General features: G+C 53.8%; 4 protein-coding genes and 1 long non-coding RNA gene across 8 annotated transcripts; 3 read left to right on the plus strand and 2 right to left on the minus strand.

Moving 5' to 3' along the window:
- Window positions 1-993: 993 nt before the first annotated feature.
- Window positions 994-2,294, plus strand: LOC128801309 (claw keratin-like). The gene is made up of 2 exons (XM_053967125.1): window positions 994-1,178; window positions 1,576-2,294. Exon 2 carries the CDS (start codon window positions 1,597-1,599, stop codon window positions 2,062-2,064), a length of 468 nt encoding a protein of 155 aa, XP_053823100.1. The 5' UTR covers window positions 994-1,178; window positions 1,576-1,596; the 3' UTR covers window positions 2,065-2,294.
- Window positions 2,295-3,857: 1,563 nt separating this feature from the next.
- LOC128801403 (claw keratin-like) lies at window positions 3,858-7,510 on the plus strand. Of its 2 annotated transcripts, none has more exons than XM_053967265.1 (2): window positions 3,858-4,179; window positions 6,757-7,510. In XM_053967265.1, the coding sequence occupies exon 2, from the start codon at window positions 6,778-6,780 to the stop codon at window positions 7,159-7,161; it is 384 nt and encodes a 127-aa protein (XP_053823240.1). In that variant the 5' UTR covers window positions 3,858-4,179; window positions 6,757-6,777; the 3' UTR covers window positions 7,162-7,510. The 2 variants fall into 2 exon arrangements, with proteins under 2 accessions (XP_053823240.1, XP_053823241.1); XM_053967266.1 differs by lacking the exon at window positions 3,858-4,179 and adding an exon at window positions 4,803-4,868.
- Window positions 4,173-5,058, minus strand: LOC128801404 (claw keratin-like). Its single transcript, XM_053967267.1, has one exon. It carries the CDS (start codon window positions 4,816-4,818, stop codon window positions 4,483-4,485), a length of 336 nt encoding a protein of 111 aa, XP_053823242.1. The 5' UTR covers window positions 4,819-5,058; the 3' UTR covers window positions 4,173-4,482.
- Window positions 7,511-8,249: 739 nt separating the features above from the next.
- On the minus strand, window positions 8,250-11,565 carry LOC128801417 (feather beta keratin-like). 3 transcript variants are annotated; one of them, XM_053967291.1, is made up of 2 exons: window positions 11,411-11,565; window positions 8,250-9,146 (listed from the first exon to the last, which is right to left on the minus strand). In XM_053967291.1, exon 2 carries the CDS (start codon window positions 9,120-9,122, stop codon window positions 8,715-8,717), a length of 408 nt encoding a protein of 135 aa, XP_053823266.1. In that variant the 5' UTR covers window positions 9,123-9,146; window positions 11,411-11,565; the 3' UTR covers window positions 8,250-8,714. The 3 variants fall into 3 exon arrangements, with proteins under 3 accessions (XP_053823266.1, XP_053823268.1, XP_053823267.1); XM_053967293.1 differs by lacking the exon at window positions 11,411-11,565 and adding an exon at window positions 11,112-11,127; XM_053967292.1 differs by lacking the exon at window positions 11,411-11,565 and adding an exon at window positions 10,293-10,463.
- Window positions 8,873-14,753, plus strand: LOC128801419 (uncharacterized). Its single transcript, XR_008435186.1, has 3 exons — window positions 8,873-8,954; window positions 12,648-12,836; window positions 13,073-14,753. It is a non-coding gene; the product is annotated as an uncharacterized LOC128801419 (long non-coding RNA).
- The last annotated feature ends 2,316 nt before the right edge of the window (window positions 14,754-17,069 follow it).

A 17,069-nucleotide genomic window follows, 5' to 3' on the forward strand; every position in this document is an offset into this window, starting at 1 on the left:
CCATGGCATCCCCTCATTGGGGACACAGGTGTGAAAACATGTCCTGGACATGAAGGAAGTGATGAGAGGGACAGCCGTGGCCCAACATTAGGTGACAGCCAGGGTGCTGCTGGAGCTCAGCCCACAGCCCCAATAAACCCTGCTCTGTCCCTAATCCTTCACTTTGCTTACAGAGAACAATTCCCGGCATCTGGCAGCACCTTGGAAGCGCTGCCCCAGCCATCACCCCTGTCATTACCGGCATTTTATGGGCTGGTAAACAGAGGCAGCGGCAGCTTGGGCAAAGGAGAAGCCACTCTCGGGGTGTCTCCCAAATCCCACCGACTGCCAGTGCCAGCAGAAATGTCCATTGCAAGGTTTTGGGGTTCCCTGCCATGTCTGTGAATTGCCCCTCGGAGGTTCTGCAGGACATTGGGGTTTCCATGTCCCAGTTTCCCTTGATGGTCCCGCAAAGGGGGCAGATGCCACTGGTGGGCAAGCCCCAAACCCCCAGGGAAGGGGGAAGGGGGAAAGCGGCGGGCTAGAGCCCGGGAGAGCCGTGACAGAGGGGACACCACGGGAGGGGCCGAAGGGCAGCAGCGGGGCCGGGTCCCTGTGGCTCCTCCCATCCCGTGTCTGCCAGCTGGGCCCTGGCTGAGCCCTCCTGGAGGGGCTGCATTGCCCAGCTGGCCCCGAGGGCTGGCCCAGGGCCTCTTGGCCGAGCCCCCCAGAGCCAGGCTGGCTCTGCCCGTGGCCCAGGACAGGCCCAGCTGGGCTCGGCTGGCTCACGGGCATGGCTGGGCTGGGGCTCAGGGTGGCGGGGCTGGGCACAGCACGTCCCAAAGGATGCTCGGCATTCTTTGTAAGCAACGTGAGGAATTAGGGACAGAGCAGGGTTTATTGGGGCTGTGAGCTGAGCTCCAGTAGCACCCTGGCTGTCATGTAATGATGGGCCATGGCTGTTCCTCCCATGGGTCCGGGGCACGTTTCCACACCAATCTCCCCGATGTTGATGTCTATAATTGTATTGCGTCATTATCTCTCTGATGTAGCTTGTCAGCATGAATTCCTATTTATCGGTTTTTTTTGCCACCGCTCCCTTTCCTGATGCCCCAGGCCCTTGGGGAGATGTATAAAAGGCCCAAAGGTTTCACAGAGCTCTATCCACCTTCCACTGCTTGACTCACCTTGTCAACTTGGTAAGTCCAGCATTTCCTCCTCTTTCCTTCTCCATCCGTGGTTTTCTCAAGGAATCTTTGAGGCTTTCTGGGGGAACCTTTGGCTGTGTGCCCCTCTTGCTCTGCAAGTGCAGAGCTGGGAAGGCTGGGGCTACACCAGGCGACTGAGGGCTTTTGGAAGCTTGAGGACTTTGCTCCTTCGGATGTCAAAGTCTTCTTCATTGCCATGGGCAAGCAAGACTCCGGGATGGTGAGGGCAGCAAGGGATGTGAGCAGGCATTTTGATGGGACGGGGCTGTGTTCAGAAGGGCTGGGATGATCGTGAGCGAGTTCTGGGCCACGGGGAGCAGGTGGGCAAGAGCAGCAGGGCTTTGGGCTGAGTCCTTGGTGTGAGCCGTGGCTGTGCCTTGTCTTGCAGCTTTGCCAGCCGAGCCGAAGGATGTCCTGCTCCAGCCTGTGTGTCCCCAGCTGCGGGGTGGCCACCCCGGCCCCTCTGGCTGACACCTGCAACGAGCCCTGCGTGCGGCAGTGCCCCGACTCCACGGTGGTCATCCAGCCCCCGGCCTCGGTGGTCACCTTCCCCGGGCCCATCCTCAGCTCCTTCCCGCAGCAGAGCGCCGTGGGCTCGGCCGGAGCTCCCTATGTGGGAGCTGGCTCCGGGGGCGCCTTTGGAAGCCGTGCGGGCTACGGGGCCCTTGGGGGCTATGGAGGTTATGGAGGCTGGGGCTATGGAAGCCGTGGTGGCTACGGGGGTTGGGGCTATGGAGGCCGTGGAGGCTACGGGGGCTGGGGTTGTGGAGGCTGGGGCTATGGAGGCCTTGGGGGCTATGGGGGCTATGGGAGCTGTGGCTACGGCGGCTGGAGCAGTGGCCACCGCTACCTGAATGGCAACTGCTGGCCCTGCTAAGCCCCAGCCCCAGTGCTGCCTCAGAACAAGAAGTGCTCCAGGAGAAACCCCGGCACATCCCGACCCGACGCTCTCTTGACCAAAACCCCTTGGGCATGGCCAGGCTCCGCACCTCGGCAGCCTCGTGCCAGCTTGGGAACCAGCTCTGCCTTGTCCCTGCCCTTCCTGAGCATCCCCGTGGGCCTCCTGGTGCCCTGGTGCTAGAGACTGGCCCGGGGCTGCTGCTCCTGCTCGCCCGGCTGTGCCCAGGGCCAGGCCATGGCAAGCCTTTTGCCGTGGCCCTGCTCCTCTGCCCAGCCCCTCCTGCCCTCCCCCTGCAATAAAAGCTCTCTTGCATTGCAATGTTGACTCCTGGTTTTCCTTCATCCTCCCTTTTCCCGCTGCCCCAGTCTCTGGGCTGTCTGCTGGGCTCTTGCAATCGCCCTGGGAGGTGCCCTGGAGCCCGGGCACAGCTGGCTCCGTGTATCCCAGCTGGGCATGTCTGACCCCGCTGCCTCTGGGGAGCACATCCCTCACAGCTCCCCGTGCTCTCCCAGCAGCAGGAGCTGAAGGACATCCCCAAAGCCCTCGATGACCACATGTGGTAATGGACCATGAGGCTCCTGCAGAAACTCTTCCGAATCCTCAGCCGAAGCAGCAAAGCTGAAATCACCTCTGGGACTGCCCTGTTGCAGTTGAGATGGTCACAACACAGAGCAACACACTGCATTTTCAGAAGGCTTCAAACCTGGTTTTATTCTAGCACGCAAGCTTTTTATACATGCCTACAAAACTCAGGAATTCACACTTTTCTCATTGGTCAGGAGAGACAAACAAAGTGCGCATTGGAAGAGGCAGCTGCAGGTGTCTCTTATTTCTCCTTTCTTTCTTGGTTTCTGTGTCAACGACCTCGATAGGAAATTCTTTCAGGGGTGAACACGGATCCTCTTCTTAAACTTCTCTCTGGCTCACAGAAGTCGCTGTAAAACCTCTCCCACACTGGGCTGGCATTGCTGGGGCACATGGAAGGTGCAGGGAAATGCAGGATGACCGCTGCATGTCCCAGGTGTTCTGGTCTGTCGGCCTTGAGGTGGAGGCAGCTGGGAAGGGAGGAGACAGACCCGAGCAGATCTTGCCCAGTCTCCTCTCCACGCCATGGAACCACCACAGGGTTCAGTCTCGTGGAGCTCTTGGAGCAGGAGCTTGGAGTTCCCACCTCCACGAGGTCCCTTCCTTTGTCTATTGATCAGTCTGAAAATTCCTTCCTCAGATCAAATAAACAACAAAAGCTCCCTGGGTTTGGGGTTCCATACTTGTTTTAAGTTCATATAGATCAGTTTTAGACAATATTCTAGCAATGTGTATGCCTATTATGGCAATAGTTCCAATGTATCCAGTATTACCAATCTATTAAATAATATTTTAATGTTGGCCATGTCATTCAGCATGAGCAGGGTTGGCAAAGGCCAGGCCGGTGTGTTGTGGATCCCGGGGCTGTGGGCAGTTCTGCTGCTGCTCCTGGGCAGAGCCGTGTCCCTGGCGAGGCCTGGGTGACACTGGCGGTGCCAGGAGGGGCTTCTGCAGCCGCAGCGGGGGCGAGGCGGGGCCGGCAGCGCTCTGAGGAGCCGCGCTGGAATCCCCGGGAGAAGCGGGAGCAGGAGGCAGTGGCAGCGCAGGAATGGTGGAGGGGATGAGGGAGCAGTGGGTGCGGTTGTGGTGCTGCTCTCCCTCTCCCTGCGGAGCCGGGGCCTCCCGAGAGCCCCAAGCGGGGCCGGCTCCCTTGGGGGGCTGCACTCGCCCCCCACTGCCCAGGGCCCTGGGGCTCCAGCGGCCCTCGGGCAGTGTCCCACGGCCAGGGGGCTGGCGGTGGGGCCCGGGGCTCCTGTGGGGCTGCCGAGAGGAGCCCGCAGCGGGCAGGGGCCGGGCAGGGAGCGGGAGAGGCCCCGTGCCAGGGGCCGGGCAGGGTCTGGCTCGGGGGGACTCTGCTGCGGGGCTGGGCTGGCCAAGGACGGGCAGGAGGAGCCGGGCAGCTGCCGGGGCTTCTCCTCCGCCGTCGCTGAGCGGGGCTGGCGGAACCCCAGAGGAAAGCGGCCCGGGCTGGGCAGCGGGTGCGGAGCACAGAGCAGCCGAGAGCCGGTGACCATTGCAATGCGAGCTAGGTTTTATTGCCGTGCGGGGGCAAGGAGGGGTCGGCAGCGGAGCGGGGCCCTGGGCGAGGGTTCCCCGCGTGTCCCGGCCCCCGGCAGAGCCGGAGGCGATTTGGGGTCTTGCCAGGAGCGGTCAGCGATCGCTGCGGGGCTCCAAGCGCGGCAGGAAGGCGGCGGAGCGGGGCCGGGGGATGTCTGCCGGTCTGTTCTTCCATCGGGCCTTGGCGAGCGGGGATGGGCCGGGCGCGTTCCTGGAGCTCTCCCGGCTCGGGGGGCGCGCTCGGGCTGGGGCTTAGCAGGGCCCGCAGCCTCTGGGGACGCCGCAGCTGCCCCCAAAACCTCCGAATCCCCCAAAACCTCCATAGCCCCCAAAGCCCCCGGAGCCGCCGGAGCCCGCACGGCGTCCGGAGGAGCCGCCGAAGCCGCCTCCGACGTAGGGAGCTCCGGCCGAGCCCACGGCGCTCTGCTGCGGGAAGGAGCTGAGGATGGGCCCGGGGAAGGTGACCACCGAGGCCGGGGGCTGGATGACCACCGTGGAGTCGGGGCACTGCTGCACGCAGGGCTGGTTGCAGGTGTCAGCCAGAGGGGCCGGGGCGACCACGCCGCAGCTGGGGACACAGCAGGACATCCTGGAGACTGGTAGAGGCTTCTGGAAAACACCCCGGGAAAGAGGCAAAGGTGTGAGGCTGGAGTGGTGTTGAGAGAGATCCTCAAGAGGCTTCACAGAGCTGCACTTACCCGAGTGATGAGAGGAGTCAAGTGCTGGAGTGTGGATGGAGCTGTGGAAGGAGCTCAGCCCTTTTATACACCCCAGAGAGCCTGGGGCTTCAGGAAGGGGGGTGCGGGCAGATCCCCCCCAGTAATTTGGAATTCACGTTGAGAAGCTTCATAAATTGAGGGGACGCAGGAAAATTCTGTCATTCCCCCATTGTGGACATTGGTGTGGACATGAGTGGACAAGAGAGAGGCGCTTGCAGGCACAGCCATGGCCCATCATTAGGTGACAGCCAGGGTGCTGCTGGAGCTCAGCCCACAGCCCCAATAAACCCTGCTCTGTCCCTAATCCCTCACTTTGCTTACAAAGAATCCTGAGCATCTTCTGGGATACGGCTGTGCCCAGCCCCCCCACCCTGAGCCCCAGCCCGGCCGTGCCCGTGAGCCAACCAAGCCCTGCTGGGCCTGTCCTGAGTGGGCCACGGGCAGAGCCACCCTGGCTCTGGGGGGCTTGGCCAAGAGGCCCTGGGCCAGCCCTCGGGGCCAGCTGGGCAATCACTGGAGGGCTGGGCAAGCACCCAGGCTGGAGGGTCTGGGTGGTTCTTGGTCCTCTCTCTGCTTTCCTTGCTCCTCTCTGTATGTGTCCCCTTACTCTGAAGAGTTTATCTGACTCCTCATCCCCCCCGTGTCAGGCCCACATCCGTGCCGAGATGGATTGTTGGTGAAGCTTCATCTGATACAGGATCTCCCCCTCTTTTCGCACTGCCATGCGGTGAATTGGGGACTTAACAAATCCCCCAGTGGCACAAAAAATTCCTTAGGGATTCTCCCTCCCAGAACACCCTGTGCCCAGCCCTGTGCCGGGTGGGGTGGCCCTCCTCGGGCAGGATATGGGGGCTGCTGTCCCCCTGTGCTCCCCCCAGCCTGCCCCACTCCGGGACTCTGGTCCTGCCACGTTTGGCGTTTGGGATGTGCCCCGAGTGGGTGGGATGGCTTCTCCCTCCCGGCGTCCCTATTTAACAGCCCGTAAAAAGGAATTAATGACAGATATGCCGGCTGTGCCCAGGATTTCAAAGCGCTCCTGAGTGATGCCCAAAATTCCCATGCATGAGCAAAGCGGGGGATTAGTGACAAACCAGGGTTTATTGGGGCTGTGAGCTCGGCTTCAGCAACAAATTATCTTACACGCAGAGACTGGTCACGGTCTGTCCCTTCAGGGCCTGGTAGCTCTCCAGGGCACCTTTACTCGTTCCTAGCCCGAATTAGGATCAATGTAATTACCCCACGTTTCAGTTTGTGTCATGAATTTTGTCCGCTTGATTCCATGGTTTGCTGGGGCTCTGTCACCACCCTGGACGGTGCCCCAGGCGCTCCGGGCTGTATAAAAGGTCCGAAGGCTCCACAGGGCTCCATCCAGCTCTCCCCACTTGACTCTGCTCATTGATCGCTGTGGTAAGTCTGAGCCTTCCCTCTTCCCTCCGTCCCCCCTTCCTCCTCTGTGCCTTCCCCAGGGAATCTTTGCTGCCATTTCCCAAGGAATCTCTGTGCCCGTGCTGCAGCAGCTGTCCCAGGTCAGGGTTGGGGTGCTTGGGGTAACACCAGTGGGCTCAAGGCCTCTGGGAGCCTGGTGATTTGGATGAGGGAGTTTTTCTTCATTGCCACGGGCAGGCGAGAGCCGGGATGGTGAGGGCAGCAGGGGATTCCAGGAGCCGTGCCAGCCGTGCCAGGGCCTTGCTGGGAAGGCCTGGGATGATCGTGAGCGAGTCCTGGGCCACGGGGAGCAGGTGGGCAAGAGCAGCAGGGCTTTGGGCCGAGTCCTTGGTGTGAGCCGTGGCTGTGCCTTGTCTTGCAGCTTTGCCAGCCGAGCCGAAGGATGTCCTGCTCCAGCCTGTGTGTCCCCAGCTGCGGGGTGGCCACCCCGGCCCCTCTGGCTGACACCTGCAACGAGCCCTGCGTGCGGCAGTGCCCCGACTCCACGGTGGTCATCCAGCCCCCGGCCTCGGTGGTCACCTTCCCCGGGCCCATCCTCAGCTCCTTCCCGCAGCAGAGCGCCGTGGGCTCGGCCGGAGCTCCCTACGTGGGAGCTGGCTCCGGGGGCGCCTTTGGAAGCCGTGGAGGCTACGGGGCCTTTGGGGGCCTTGGGGGCTTTGGGGGCTATGGAGGTTTTGGGGGTTATGGCAGCTTTGGCGGTTTTGGGGGCTCTGGGATCTGTGGCCGCGGGTCCAAGTCCTTCGGGGGCTCCTGTGGGCCCTGCTAAGCCCCAAATCCCAGCGGAGTTCAGCGCTGCCCCTGCTCAGGGCCGGCCCAGCAGCCCCGGGAGCTGCAGGGTCCCCGTCACTGCCAGGTGACCCTGCAGAGCCTCGGCTGGCACCTTTGGGGCTCCCAGGACTGCCTCCAAAAGCTGCCCCCTCTCTGCCACACCAGCCCTCTGTGCCCAGCCTGGGCTGAGGCTCTGCCCTGCTCCGCCCTGCTCCGAGCCCCGAACTTGCCCTGGGAAGGGGCAATCTCTGGGCTGGAGCCCTGGGCTGGGCCTCGCTGCTGCCTTGGGGTTTTCATGTTTCCAATGCCTTGCTGCTGGTTTGTCTCTCGCTGACACCGCCTGTGGCCTTTTCATCCACAATAAAGAATCTGCATTGCATGAATGATTTCTTTTGGTATGGATTTCTTCATCCTGGCTGTAAATACGTCTCTAACTGAGCAGTGGTCTGGAATGTCCCATCATGGAATCACAGGGTGGTTTGGGTTGGGAGGGACCTTAAAACTCATCCCGTTCCACCCCCTGCCGTGGGCAGGGGCACCTTCCCCTGTCCCAGGGTGCTCCAAGCCCTGTCCTGACTTTGGACACTGCCAGAGATGGGGCAGCCCCAGCTTCTCTGGGAAATCCATCCCAGGGGCTCTGCACCCTCACAGGGGACCATTCCTGCCCAATGTCCCACCTAAACCTCCTCTCCTTGGGTCTGAGCCCATTCCCCCTTGTCCTGGCACCCCATCCCTTGTGAATTGTCTCTCCCCGTGGTCCTTGAAGACCCCGAAGGTCTCCTTCAGGTCCTGCAAGGCCACAACTGGGTCATCCCAAAGCTTCTCAAGGGTAAAAATTCCCAGCTCTCCCAGCAGAGCTGCTCCATCCCTCGGATCCCATCCTGGAGCCTCCTCTGGGCTCTCTCCTCTCCCTGAGGGGGTTTTCCAAATGTTCCTGGAGCTCTGGCAGCTCTGGGGCCGTGCCCATTTCCTGGGGAGCCTGGTCAGTGCCCAGCAACCTCTGGGGGAAGATTTTCCCTGATCTCCCACCCAAACCTTCCTTTTTTATTTTTTTTTTTAATGTGATAAAGGAAAACAGAAAATGTATTTTGGTAGAGAAAATTTATTTGGAAAGCGAAGCTTTCCTCCAATTGTGGAACAAGACTGTACAGGAAACAAAGAGCATCGTTCCAGGGGTTCAGCGAGGCTCTGGCAAATCACCAGCATCCAAATGATGCCGCTTGTAAAAACGGGGAATTTCCCTTTTTGGCAGCGTTGCCGCGTGCAATTTCGAGCATTTCAAGTCACCTCTCTAAGCTCAGTGCCAGTAAAAAATCCGGGATAAGCCAAAGCACGGCGGAAGCAGACGACTGCGCTGCAAAGCTGCGGGAGAACAGCTCTAAATTAAGGGAAAAAAACCGAGGAATTGCACCACGAGCCCGCCTGTCCCGGGGGCTGAGCTCCCGCAGCTCTCGGGAGCAGCCGGAGCAGCCCGGGGGCCGCTGCCGCAGCCGCACCGCCAACGACAGCTCGGATTTCACCCGGAATTTCCCTTGCTGCCCGTTCCGGGGCTCAGCACGTCCAGCGCTTCCCGGAGCGGTAGGAATTGCAGGGATGAGTCCATTGCGAGGAGTAGCTGTAGGAATATTTGGGGGCGCAGCGCGGCTCGGCACGGGCCAGCACCGGCGCTGCCACTTTGTCCCCCGCCGCCTCCAGCCTGGCCGTGACCTCGGTAGGCAGCGCGGCCGCGGCCGGGGGCTCGCCCAGGGCCACTTCCGAGGGCTCCGAGGCTCCCACGACGGTTTGCTGCGGGTACGTGGTGAGGATGGGCCCCGGGAAGGTGACCACCACGGGCGGGGGGTAGATGATGACCCGCGAGTCGCCGCAGGCCACCACGCAGGGCTCGTTGGTGCTGCTGGCCAACGGCTGGGGACACTTGGGCTCGCAGGGGGTGGCACAGGCCAGCTGAGTGGAAGCCATCGCTCGGCGGTGCTGGGAGAGAGCCTGCGGGGTTAAAAAAAAAACCAAACAAAGCTCCAAAAGCGAAACGAACGACTCCCGGCGGCTCTTGGCTGTTGGCGTTTGGCTCTAAGAGATGAAATTGGGATGGAGACAGAATTTGAGCGCTGGTTTATTGACATTTGGCTCTAAAAGATCGTCAGAGGAAATTGGGATAGAGACGAAACTGGAGCAGTGGTTTATTGACATTTGGGTCTAAAAGATCGCCAGAGGAAATTGGGATACAGACAAACCTGAGCTCTTGTTTATTGACATTTGGTTCTAAGGGTCGTTAGAGATAATCGAGATAAAGACACGAGCCGAGCGCAGGTTTATTGGCATTTGGCTCTAAGTGGTTTTTAGAGATAATCGAGATATCTCTAAAAGGATATTGTGTTCCTAAACTCGGGAAAAGACAAGAGTTGAGCACATGACTACTGACATTCTTAACTCGGGTAAGAACAACAGCTGATCGCTTGTTTGTTGACATTTGGCTCTAAGACCTCGTTAGAGATAATTTTTATAAAAACCAGAATTGCTCTCTTGGCTATTGACATTTCGCTTTGAGATCTTGTTAGGGATAATTGAGAAAAAGACAAGAACTGATCTCTTGGTTATTGACATTTGTCTTTAAGAGATCCTGGGAGGTAATTTAGATATTTTTATGTCCCACCTTTAACTTCAACCCCCCGATTTGTTCTGAATTCCTCTTAAATTTTCCTTTTCTCCTCTTCCCCGGGAGCAGAACTCCTCCTCTTTCCTTCCGTGCCACCTCCAAGCACCGGCCCTGCCCCAAACCCTCCCGGCCCTTTGGAGGAATTCCCGAGGACGCGCTCGAACTGGTTCCCACAGCGTCTCTGTTCTTCCCACACGGGGATAAAAGCAAAAAAAAAAAAAAAAAAAAAAAAAAAAAAAAAAAAACCCAAAAAAAAAAAAACCCAAAAAAAACCAAAAAAAACCCAAACCACAAAACAAAACAAAACAAAACCAAACCAACAAAACAACAACAACAACAACAAAACAACAAACAAAAGAACCCAAAAAAACACAACACCCCCCCCCCCAAAAAAAAACAAAACAACAAACAAACACAAACCAAAACAAAAAAATCCGGATTTGGATTTTCCACGTATTTAAGCGTGGAATAATCACCTTAGCACCCTGCTTAGTTTTTGTATTATTTTTCTTGCAGATTCCTGTTGTTTTCAGGCAGGAAAATATTCTGCTAAAACACAGGGGAAAAAAGCAAAAGGCTGAAAATAAGTGGGAGTGTTAAGTGCTCGTTTAATAAATGAAATGTATAATTAAAATATTTCTATAATATAATATAATATAATATAATATAATATAATATAATATAATATAATATAATATAATATAATATAATATATATTAAAATATTTATGTAGTGATATAGTCAAGCCAAATAAGAAAATTACATTTTCACCTAGGGGAAATTCATTCAATAATGTTTACTTCTTCAGGTTAAATCCTCACATAAAAGCCTGGTGCAGCATGAGAATATTTTTTAAAGCTTGTAAATCAAATTTATCCTTTTGATAATTAAATAAAAAATCGTAAAAAACCATGCAGGGCATTTCCCTCCAAATTCCCTCAAGTTAGAACGCAGCACTGACCTACAGAAATGCTGAATTTAATTTCTGTGAAAGCGCTTTAGGATTGTAAATCAGTTTTAAGAGTTAAAAATGAAAGTTATTGGCACAGTTATGTTAATAGTCCGTAATAATCGCTTGGTGTAGTGGCTCCAATTAAATTAAGGATGGGCTGATCCAAACAGCAGCAGAGCTGCACCGAGCTCACTTCCAAGCAGGATTTTCCACAGTTTTCCATGAATCCCACCTCCCTGACCGCGCCTCACAACCAAACGCGATGTTAAATCCATTCCCGAAACTTTCCCAAATATTTCTGCAGAATCAAGAGACGGAAATCCCTCATTCATTTATCTCCCACCTTTAACTTCCCCGCCCCGATTTGTTCTGAATTCCTGTTAAATTTTCCTTTTCTCTTCTTGGCGGGAGCAGAACTCCTCCTCTTTCCTTCCGTGCCACCTCCAGATTAATAAATTCCAAAGCCCCGGGAAAGCTCCGCTTGGATTTTTGCACCCTTTGCCCAAGCACGGAAAGCACCAGCGGGACAGCGCTCCTAAATCCCTGAGAACCAGAACATTCAGGCAAGCTTCAGCCCCGATTTTGAGGAGAAATCCACGCAAAAGCAGAAGGAAACTGGAGAGTTTTAGAGTCCAAACTTACTCAGAGAGGCGGAGAGAAGGAGTCGGGAGAGGCAGTGAGGAGATGCCAGGCTGCAGAGGGGTTTTATATCCTGCCCCGATGGCCGGGGGCGGCTGAGCCACCCTTTGTTAAAGCGCTTTAATGACTCGGGAGCGCAGCCCGGTGCACGGATCGCTCCTGGAGCCGCAGGAATTGTTTTGCTCGCTGTTTATGATTATCTAAAGCCGCGTTGGGCAATAACCCCAAAAATGCAGCTGGCAATCCGCCAGGTCTTTTCATCTCGGAATTTCCTGCTTTTCCTCTCCCGATTTCATTAAGAGGTGAAAATGCAGAGAGAATTAATGAGGTTTTTTTAGCTTATCTTGGCTAAAAGCTGGAGTGCGCAGGGGATCTTGGAGTGCCAGGGTGATTTTCCTTACGGAAGCAAAACCTAACACAGGGAATTGTGTTCGTGCCTCGTTTATCAAATAATGGATTCTTTGCCATAATATTGGTGGGATTTACAGATATGCTCCGAAATGAGAGGAAGGATCTGGCGCAAATCTGAAGAGCAAAGCTCGGGGTTATCTTTGGAATAAAAACGAAGCCGTTCATGAATTATGCCAATTGGGGAAGTTTAAAATGAGGAGTTTGATGGAACACTTTCCATAATTTATTCTTTGTGAGCTCACAGCAGCCCGTATCCTCTAGGATGTCATTACCGTGATTGCCACGAACTGATTTCCCTGGATGACAAACTCGCAGAGATTTTGAGATCCTCTTTGAAATCTCATTTTCTGATGTCTCCGGAATATTCCCGATAAGCTCCAAAGCCCTGAGGGATCTCTGGAGGTGCCTCATAAAATCAGAATAATTCCTGGCATGCCACAAACCCCGGGATGGTTTTACCTCGTCTCAAGGTGGGCATTTCCAGGCTCAAAGGTTCCCTCCGGAGGGAAGAGGGAGTGAAAAGGGAAAAAAGGGGCACAGAGCACCGGGATTTTGGGAAGATCCTCCCAGTGGCTTCTTTGTGCGCAGGGAAGAGTTGGGGCTGTGTGGGTCTTTTTGGGATCACGCCCATGGCAGAAGAATCCTGGGGTTTTTCCCCAGGATTTAATCCTAATGAGGTTGGATGGACGTTGCCTATGAGGAGGAGCCCAAAATCCTGCCCTAAAATCGACCATTTTCTTCTCCTCCCGAAATTTCCCATGTTTTTTTTATGACCCTTTGGAATTTCTTGCTCCAACACCTCCCCCCCTTCCCAAAATTCCTGTTCCAGACCAGGAGGATTAAAGCACGTGGAGAAAGTGTGAAATTCATCCCTCGGAAAGGATTCCAGCTCTCCTCAGCTGATCCCTGTGGCATTTGGGAATTCCCAAGCCAGGAAGCGAATCCTGGCTGGCAAAATCAATCCCTGGAGCACAACGGGATCAACTCCTCCCAAAATCCCCCGAAATGCAGAAATCTGGTGAGGAAATTTCTCTTTTTCAGTCGCGTTTTGTGTTTTTCTCCAGTGCCTGGAGTTGGTTCGTCAGGAATTTTGGGGTCCGGGATGGATCCAGACTGAAGGAAGGGGAGGTTTAGGGGGGATTTGGGAAGGAATTTTGTGAGGGTGGGGAGGCGCTGGCACAGCTTTTCCAGGGAATTTCTGGGAAAACCCGTTCTCAAAACTTTCCCAAATATTTTTTTTTTTTTTTTTTGCAGAATTAAGAGACTGAAATCCCTCATTCTCCCACAAATTCAGAAGCCTTGGAAAAGCCCCCGCTTTGATTTTTGCACCTTTTACCCGGCACAGGAAGCAGAGCAGGAAAGCGCCCCAAAATCCCTCAGAGCCAGAATATTTATGCAAGGTTCGGCCCCGATTTTGAGGAGAAATCCACCAAAACGAAGAAAAGTGTCCGAGGTCAGGCTGAAAGGAGCCGGGACCGCGGCAGGGGTGGAACTGGGCGAGTTTTAAGTCCTCTTCCAGCCCAAACCGCCCCGTGAGTAACAAAGGGAACAAAGAGCGAGCGCAGACTGCAAACCCCACAACACAGAGACTTAATATCCATTAATCCTAAATCGCTGTCGAAAATTACATCCTTGCGCAGGGCAGGGGCAGCTTTAATGCCGGTTAATTCGGTTTTTTGTGCCCGAACCGGTTCGGCGGGGCTGCGGAGCCGCGGGGTTCGCTGCTGCGGCTGAGTCAGGAGCGCTGCCTCACGCAGGAATCATCAAAGACAGCAAAGATTTGGGGTGGGAGCGCTGCTGCCGGAGCTTGGCAGCCCTCGCCGTCCTCACTTCAAAGCGCCTCTGCCCGCTGACATCAGCGGCACAAAGCTCGCATCAGCAACAATTCCACCCATCGGGCAGGAGGAGCCGCCGAGCGGGTAATTAACGCAATTAACACCTCCCTCCCCGCGCCTTCTGCTCTATCAGGAGCTCGGATTTCGCAGGGAAAGTCGGAGAAGCCCAAAATCCAGGCGGTGACCCCCGGCCCGCTCAGGGCAGGGAGTGACCTCGGTTGGTCTCGGTGGTGGTTGCCCAAGAGCCGGCGGCTCCCGGGGTGGGGATAAATCCCCAAATCCGCCCAGCGAAGGGGTTTGGGGTTGGTGGGACCCGGAGCACGCCCAGGGTGTCTCATCCTGCTCCAGGAAATCCTTCCCGATCCCAGGTTCCTGCGCTGGGGAGGGTTGGAGCAAACGGCAGCCCCTGGATCGAGCCGTCCGTGGAGGGGGGCGCGAGGCAGGGAGGGTCTGCTCCAAAAAGATGCTCCAAAAAGATGTGCCCGATGAAGAGAGCCTTTCCTGGAGGTTTTTTCGGCTGATAAAAAAAAGGGATTTTTTTCTTTTAGGATGGTCCAGCCTTGCCAGGACTCCGAGGTGTGGGGGATACTGAGGCTCACTGGGGTTTTTTAGTCTTTCCAGGGTTTCTCAGAGCAGCTGAACCCCCTAAATCCAGCAGTGGGCCCCAGGATTTCTGCTTTTTGTTCGCTTCTAGCTGGCATTAAACCCAGCTATTTTTCAGATTTTAAATCCTGAAAAATAACAAAGGGATAAATTCAGGGAATTAAATGTTGGAGGAGCGCAAAAGGGAAAGGGAATGAAGGGAGGAGAGCTGTACTGAGGTGTAGAATATATATACATATATAAAACATGTATAAATATAATAGAAATAAAAATAAATATTGTAGAAAGAAATAGAAATATGACATAAACAGTGTAATTGTTATATAGGTGTTATGTAAATATATGGAAATTATACACATCATATGTAAATATTGTGCATAAATATTATACATAAATATTATATATAAATATTATAGATTTATATACTAATATATAATTGCAAGAAAATTGAAATGCCGGGTTGGCCAGGGCAGCAAAGCAAATTCAATTATATAAATGATAGAAATGTTATATATCATATATAATGATATAAATAATATCCAATTATATAAATGATATAAAATCTGTTCAGAACACACCTGAATTCTCTGCTGTTTGTTTTGGTTTTTTGTTTTTTAATTAATTCTGGTTTTTGGTGTTTGGGTGGAGCCCCAGATCCGAGTTCCCTCGGTGACTTCGCGTCTCCCTCTGCTTGCCCCAGCTGGCATTGCACAACCTGCCTCAGTTTCCCCACAAAGACCGAGATTTTTCTGCTCTCAGCGGTCCCAAACTCTTCTTGTTACAGCACAAAAGGGGCACCTGCTTTCCTGCTGCCCCATGAAAACCCCAGACCAGGAAAAGGCACCAGGAAGGGCTCCAGGGAAGCTGGAGAGGGACTTATCCTCAGGAACTGCAGGGCCAGGACACGGGGAATGGGGTCAGAGGGGGAATTTGGGTGGGATTTTGGAAAGGAATTGTTCCCTATGAGGGTCCCAGGTTATTCCATGGATTTCCCACCCCTGGAATGTCCCAGGCCAGGCTGGAGCCGCCTGGGATGGTGGAACGAGATGATTTTTCTCGTTCCTGCCCATGAAAGGAGATGATTTCCGAGTTCCACTCCAATCCAAACCATTCCAAAATTCCGTTCTGTGCTGCTGTGAAATTCAATGGACTTATAAATGTGGATGCCCAAGGTGCTGCTCATTTTCCTGCAGTCAGGCAAGGATGAATCCCAGACTGGTCTGGGTTGGGAAGATCTGAAATCCCATCCCATTCCACCATCCCAAACCCCAGAGACTGATCTGGGCTCAGTGTCACTCAGCTTTGTCACGTTAAAACCAAATAAAACCAAATAAAACTCAATAAAAACAAATAGAACCAAAACAAATAAAACAAAATAAAACCAAATAAAAAAATTAAAAATAAACAAAAACAACACATGTCCCACCCTGGCTGTGACAAAACAACCCCAGGGATGATCCCTGAGCATTCCCGGGATAATCTGACCTGAGAGAAGGAGCTAGAGGAGCTGTTGGCACCATCAGGGCAGGAATGGATGGGTAAAAATAAAAACCAAGCTGTCAAAGCATCCCTGATTTGTGATGTGGGGCCTGAAAATGCCTTCCCAAAGTTCCTTGGAATTATTCCCACTGGATTTTTGAATTATTCCCTCTGATTTTGGAATTTTTTCTGCTTGATTTTGGAATTTTTTCCGTTTGATTTCGGAATTTTTCCTACTGGGTTTTTGAATTATTCCCACCTGATTGTAGAATTATTCCCACTCGATTTTGGAATTTTTCCCACCTGATTTTGGATTTTTTCCCACTCGATTTTAGAATTTTTCCCACCTGCCTCCCAGCAGGACGGATCCCTCCCCCCGGGGGAAAATCCCACATTTCCAGGAGGGTTTAGGGCAGGGAAAGCCGGGGCTGTTTAATGGGAATAAACCACAGGAATGCAAACAAACCATGCGGGGGGAGGAGCCGGCTATTTTTAGTAACCTCTGGGTGTGGCAGCTGCTCGGAGTCGCCCTGGTCCTCCCGGGGTGGCCCCAGGTAACAAATTCCTGCCTCTGCTGCCACCAACCTTCCCTGCGGGGGTCAATTTAATGGAAATTCAATCCCTCGGGGCCTGGAGGATCAACGAAGCGTCATTAATGAAGATTTGTGCTGAATTGAGTGACGTCATCACCCGATATTTGAGCATTTTTTGTCCCGATGTTTAGTGTAGGAAAAGCAAAAACAGGGGAAAGATTTGGGATTTGTTTCTTCTAAATATCTGTAAATGTTCTTGCCTGTTCCTAAATGTCTGTAAAAGTTTATTCTATATATATATATAAATTCGTTTATTCTAAATATCTGTAAATGTTCCTTCCTGTTCCTAAATATCTATAAATGTTTATTCTAAATACCTGTAAATGTTCTGTAAATTTCCTGGGCGGAAATTTGGGATATTTGGGGATTTCTTGAGTCAGTCCAGACACTCAAAATCCCCAAATATCCCAAATTTCCGCCCATTGAAACCCCAGGTGATGCAGCTGCACCCCTGAGGGATGGAGAACTTTGGCTCCCACCTCAGAATTTCCGCCAATTCCTTCACCCAGCCCCGGGGCGATTCACTAAAAATCCCAAACCAGCTCCTGCCCTCCCAAAAAAACCCCAAAATAACCATCCCGAAAAATGCCGCTCCCAACCCCCCATCCTCGCCTTGCTAAAGCGCAGCTGTTGCCCAACATCTGGATGTCCAAATTCGAATCTTCGTGTCGCAAGGCTTGTGTACAAAGATAATTAATGTTTGTGCAGCGTTCCCAACCCTCTGTCATTACGGGAAGGATC

Source organism: Vidua chalybeata, chromosome 29, assembly GCF_026979565.1.
Source record: "Vidua chalybeata isolate OUT-0048 chromosome 29, bVidCha1 merged haplotype, whole genome shotgun sequence".
Lineage (NCBI taxonomy): Eukaryota > Metazoa > Chordata > Aves > Passeriformes > Viduidae > Vidua > Vidua chalybeata.

Excerpts from the sequence above, each read along its gene's own strand:
- LOC128801309 (XM_053967125.1), top strand. The coding sequence starts at position 1,597 with ATGTCCTGCTCCAGCCTGTGTGTCCCCAGCTGCGGGGTGGCCACCCCG.
- LOC128801404 (XM_053967267.1), bottom strand. The coding sequence starts at position 4,818 with ATGTCCTGCTGTGTCCCCAGCTGCGGCGTGGTCGCCCCGGCCCCTCTG.
- LOC128801403 (XM_053967265.1), top strand. The coding sequence starts at position 6,778 with ATGTCCTGCTCCAGCCTGTGTGTCCCCAGCTGCGGGGTGGCCACCCCG.
- LOC128801417 (XM_053967291.1), bottom strand. The coding sequence starts at position 9,122 with ATGGCTTCCACTCAGCTGGCCTGTGCCACCCCCTGCGAGCCCAAGTGT.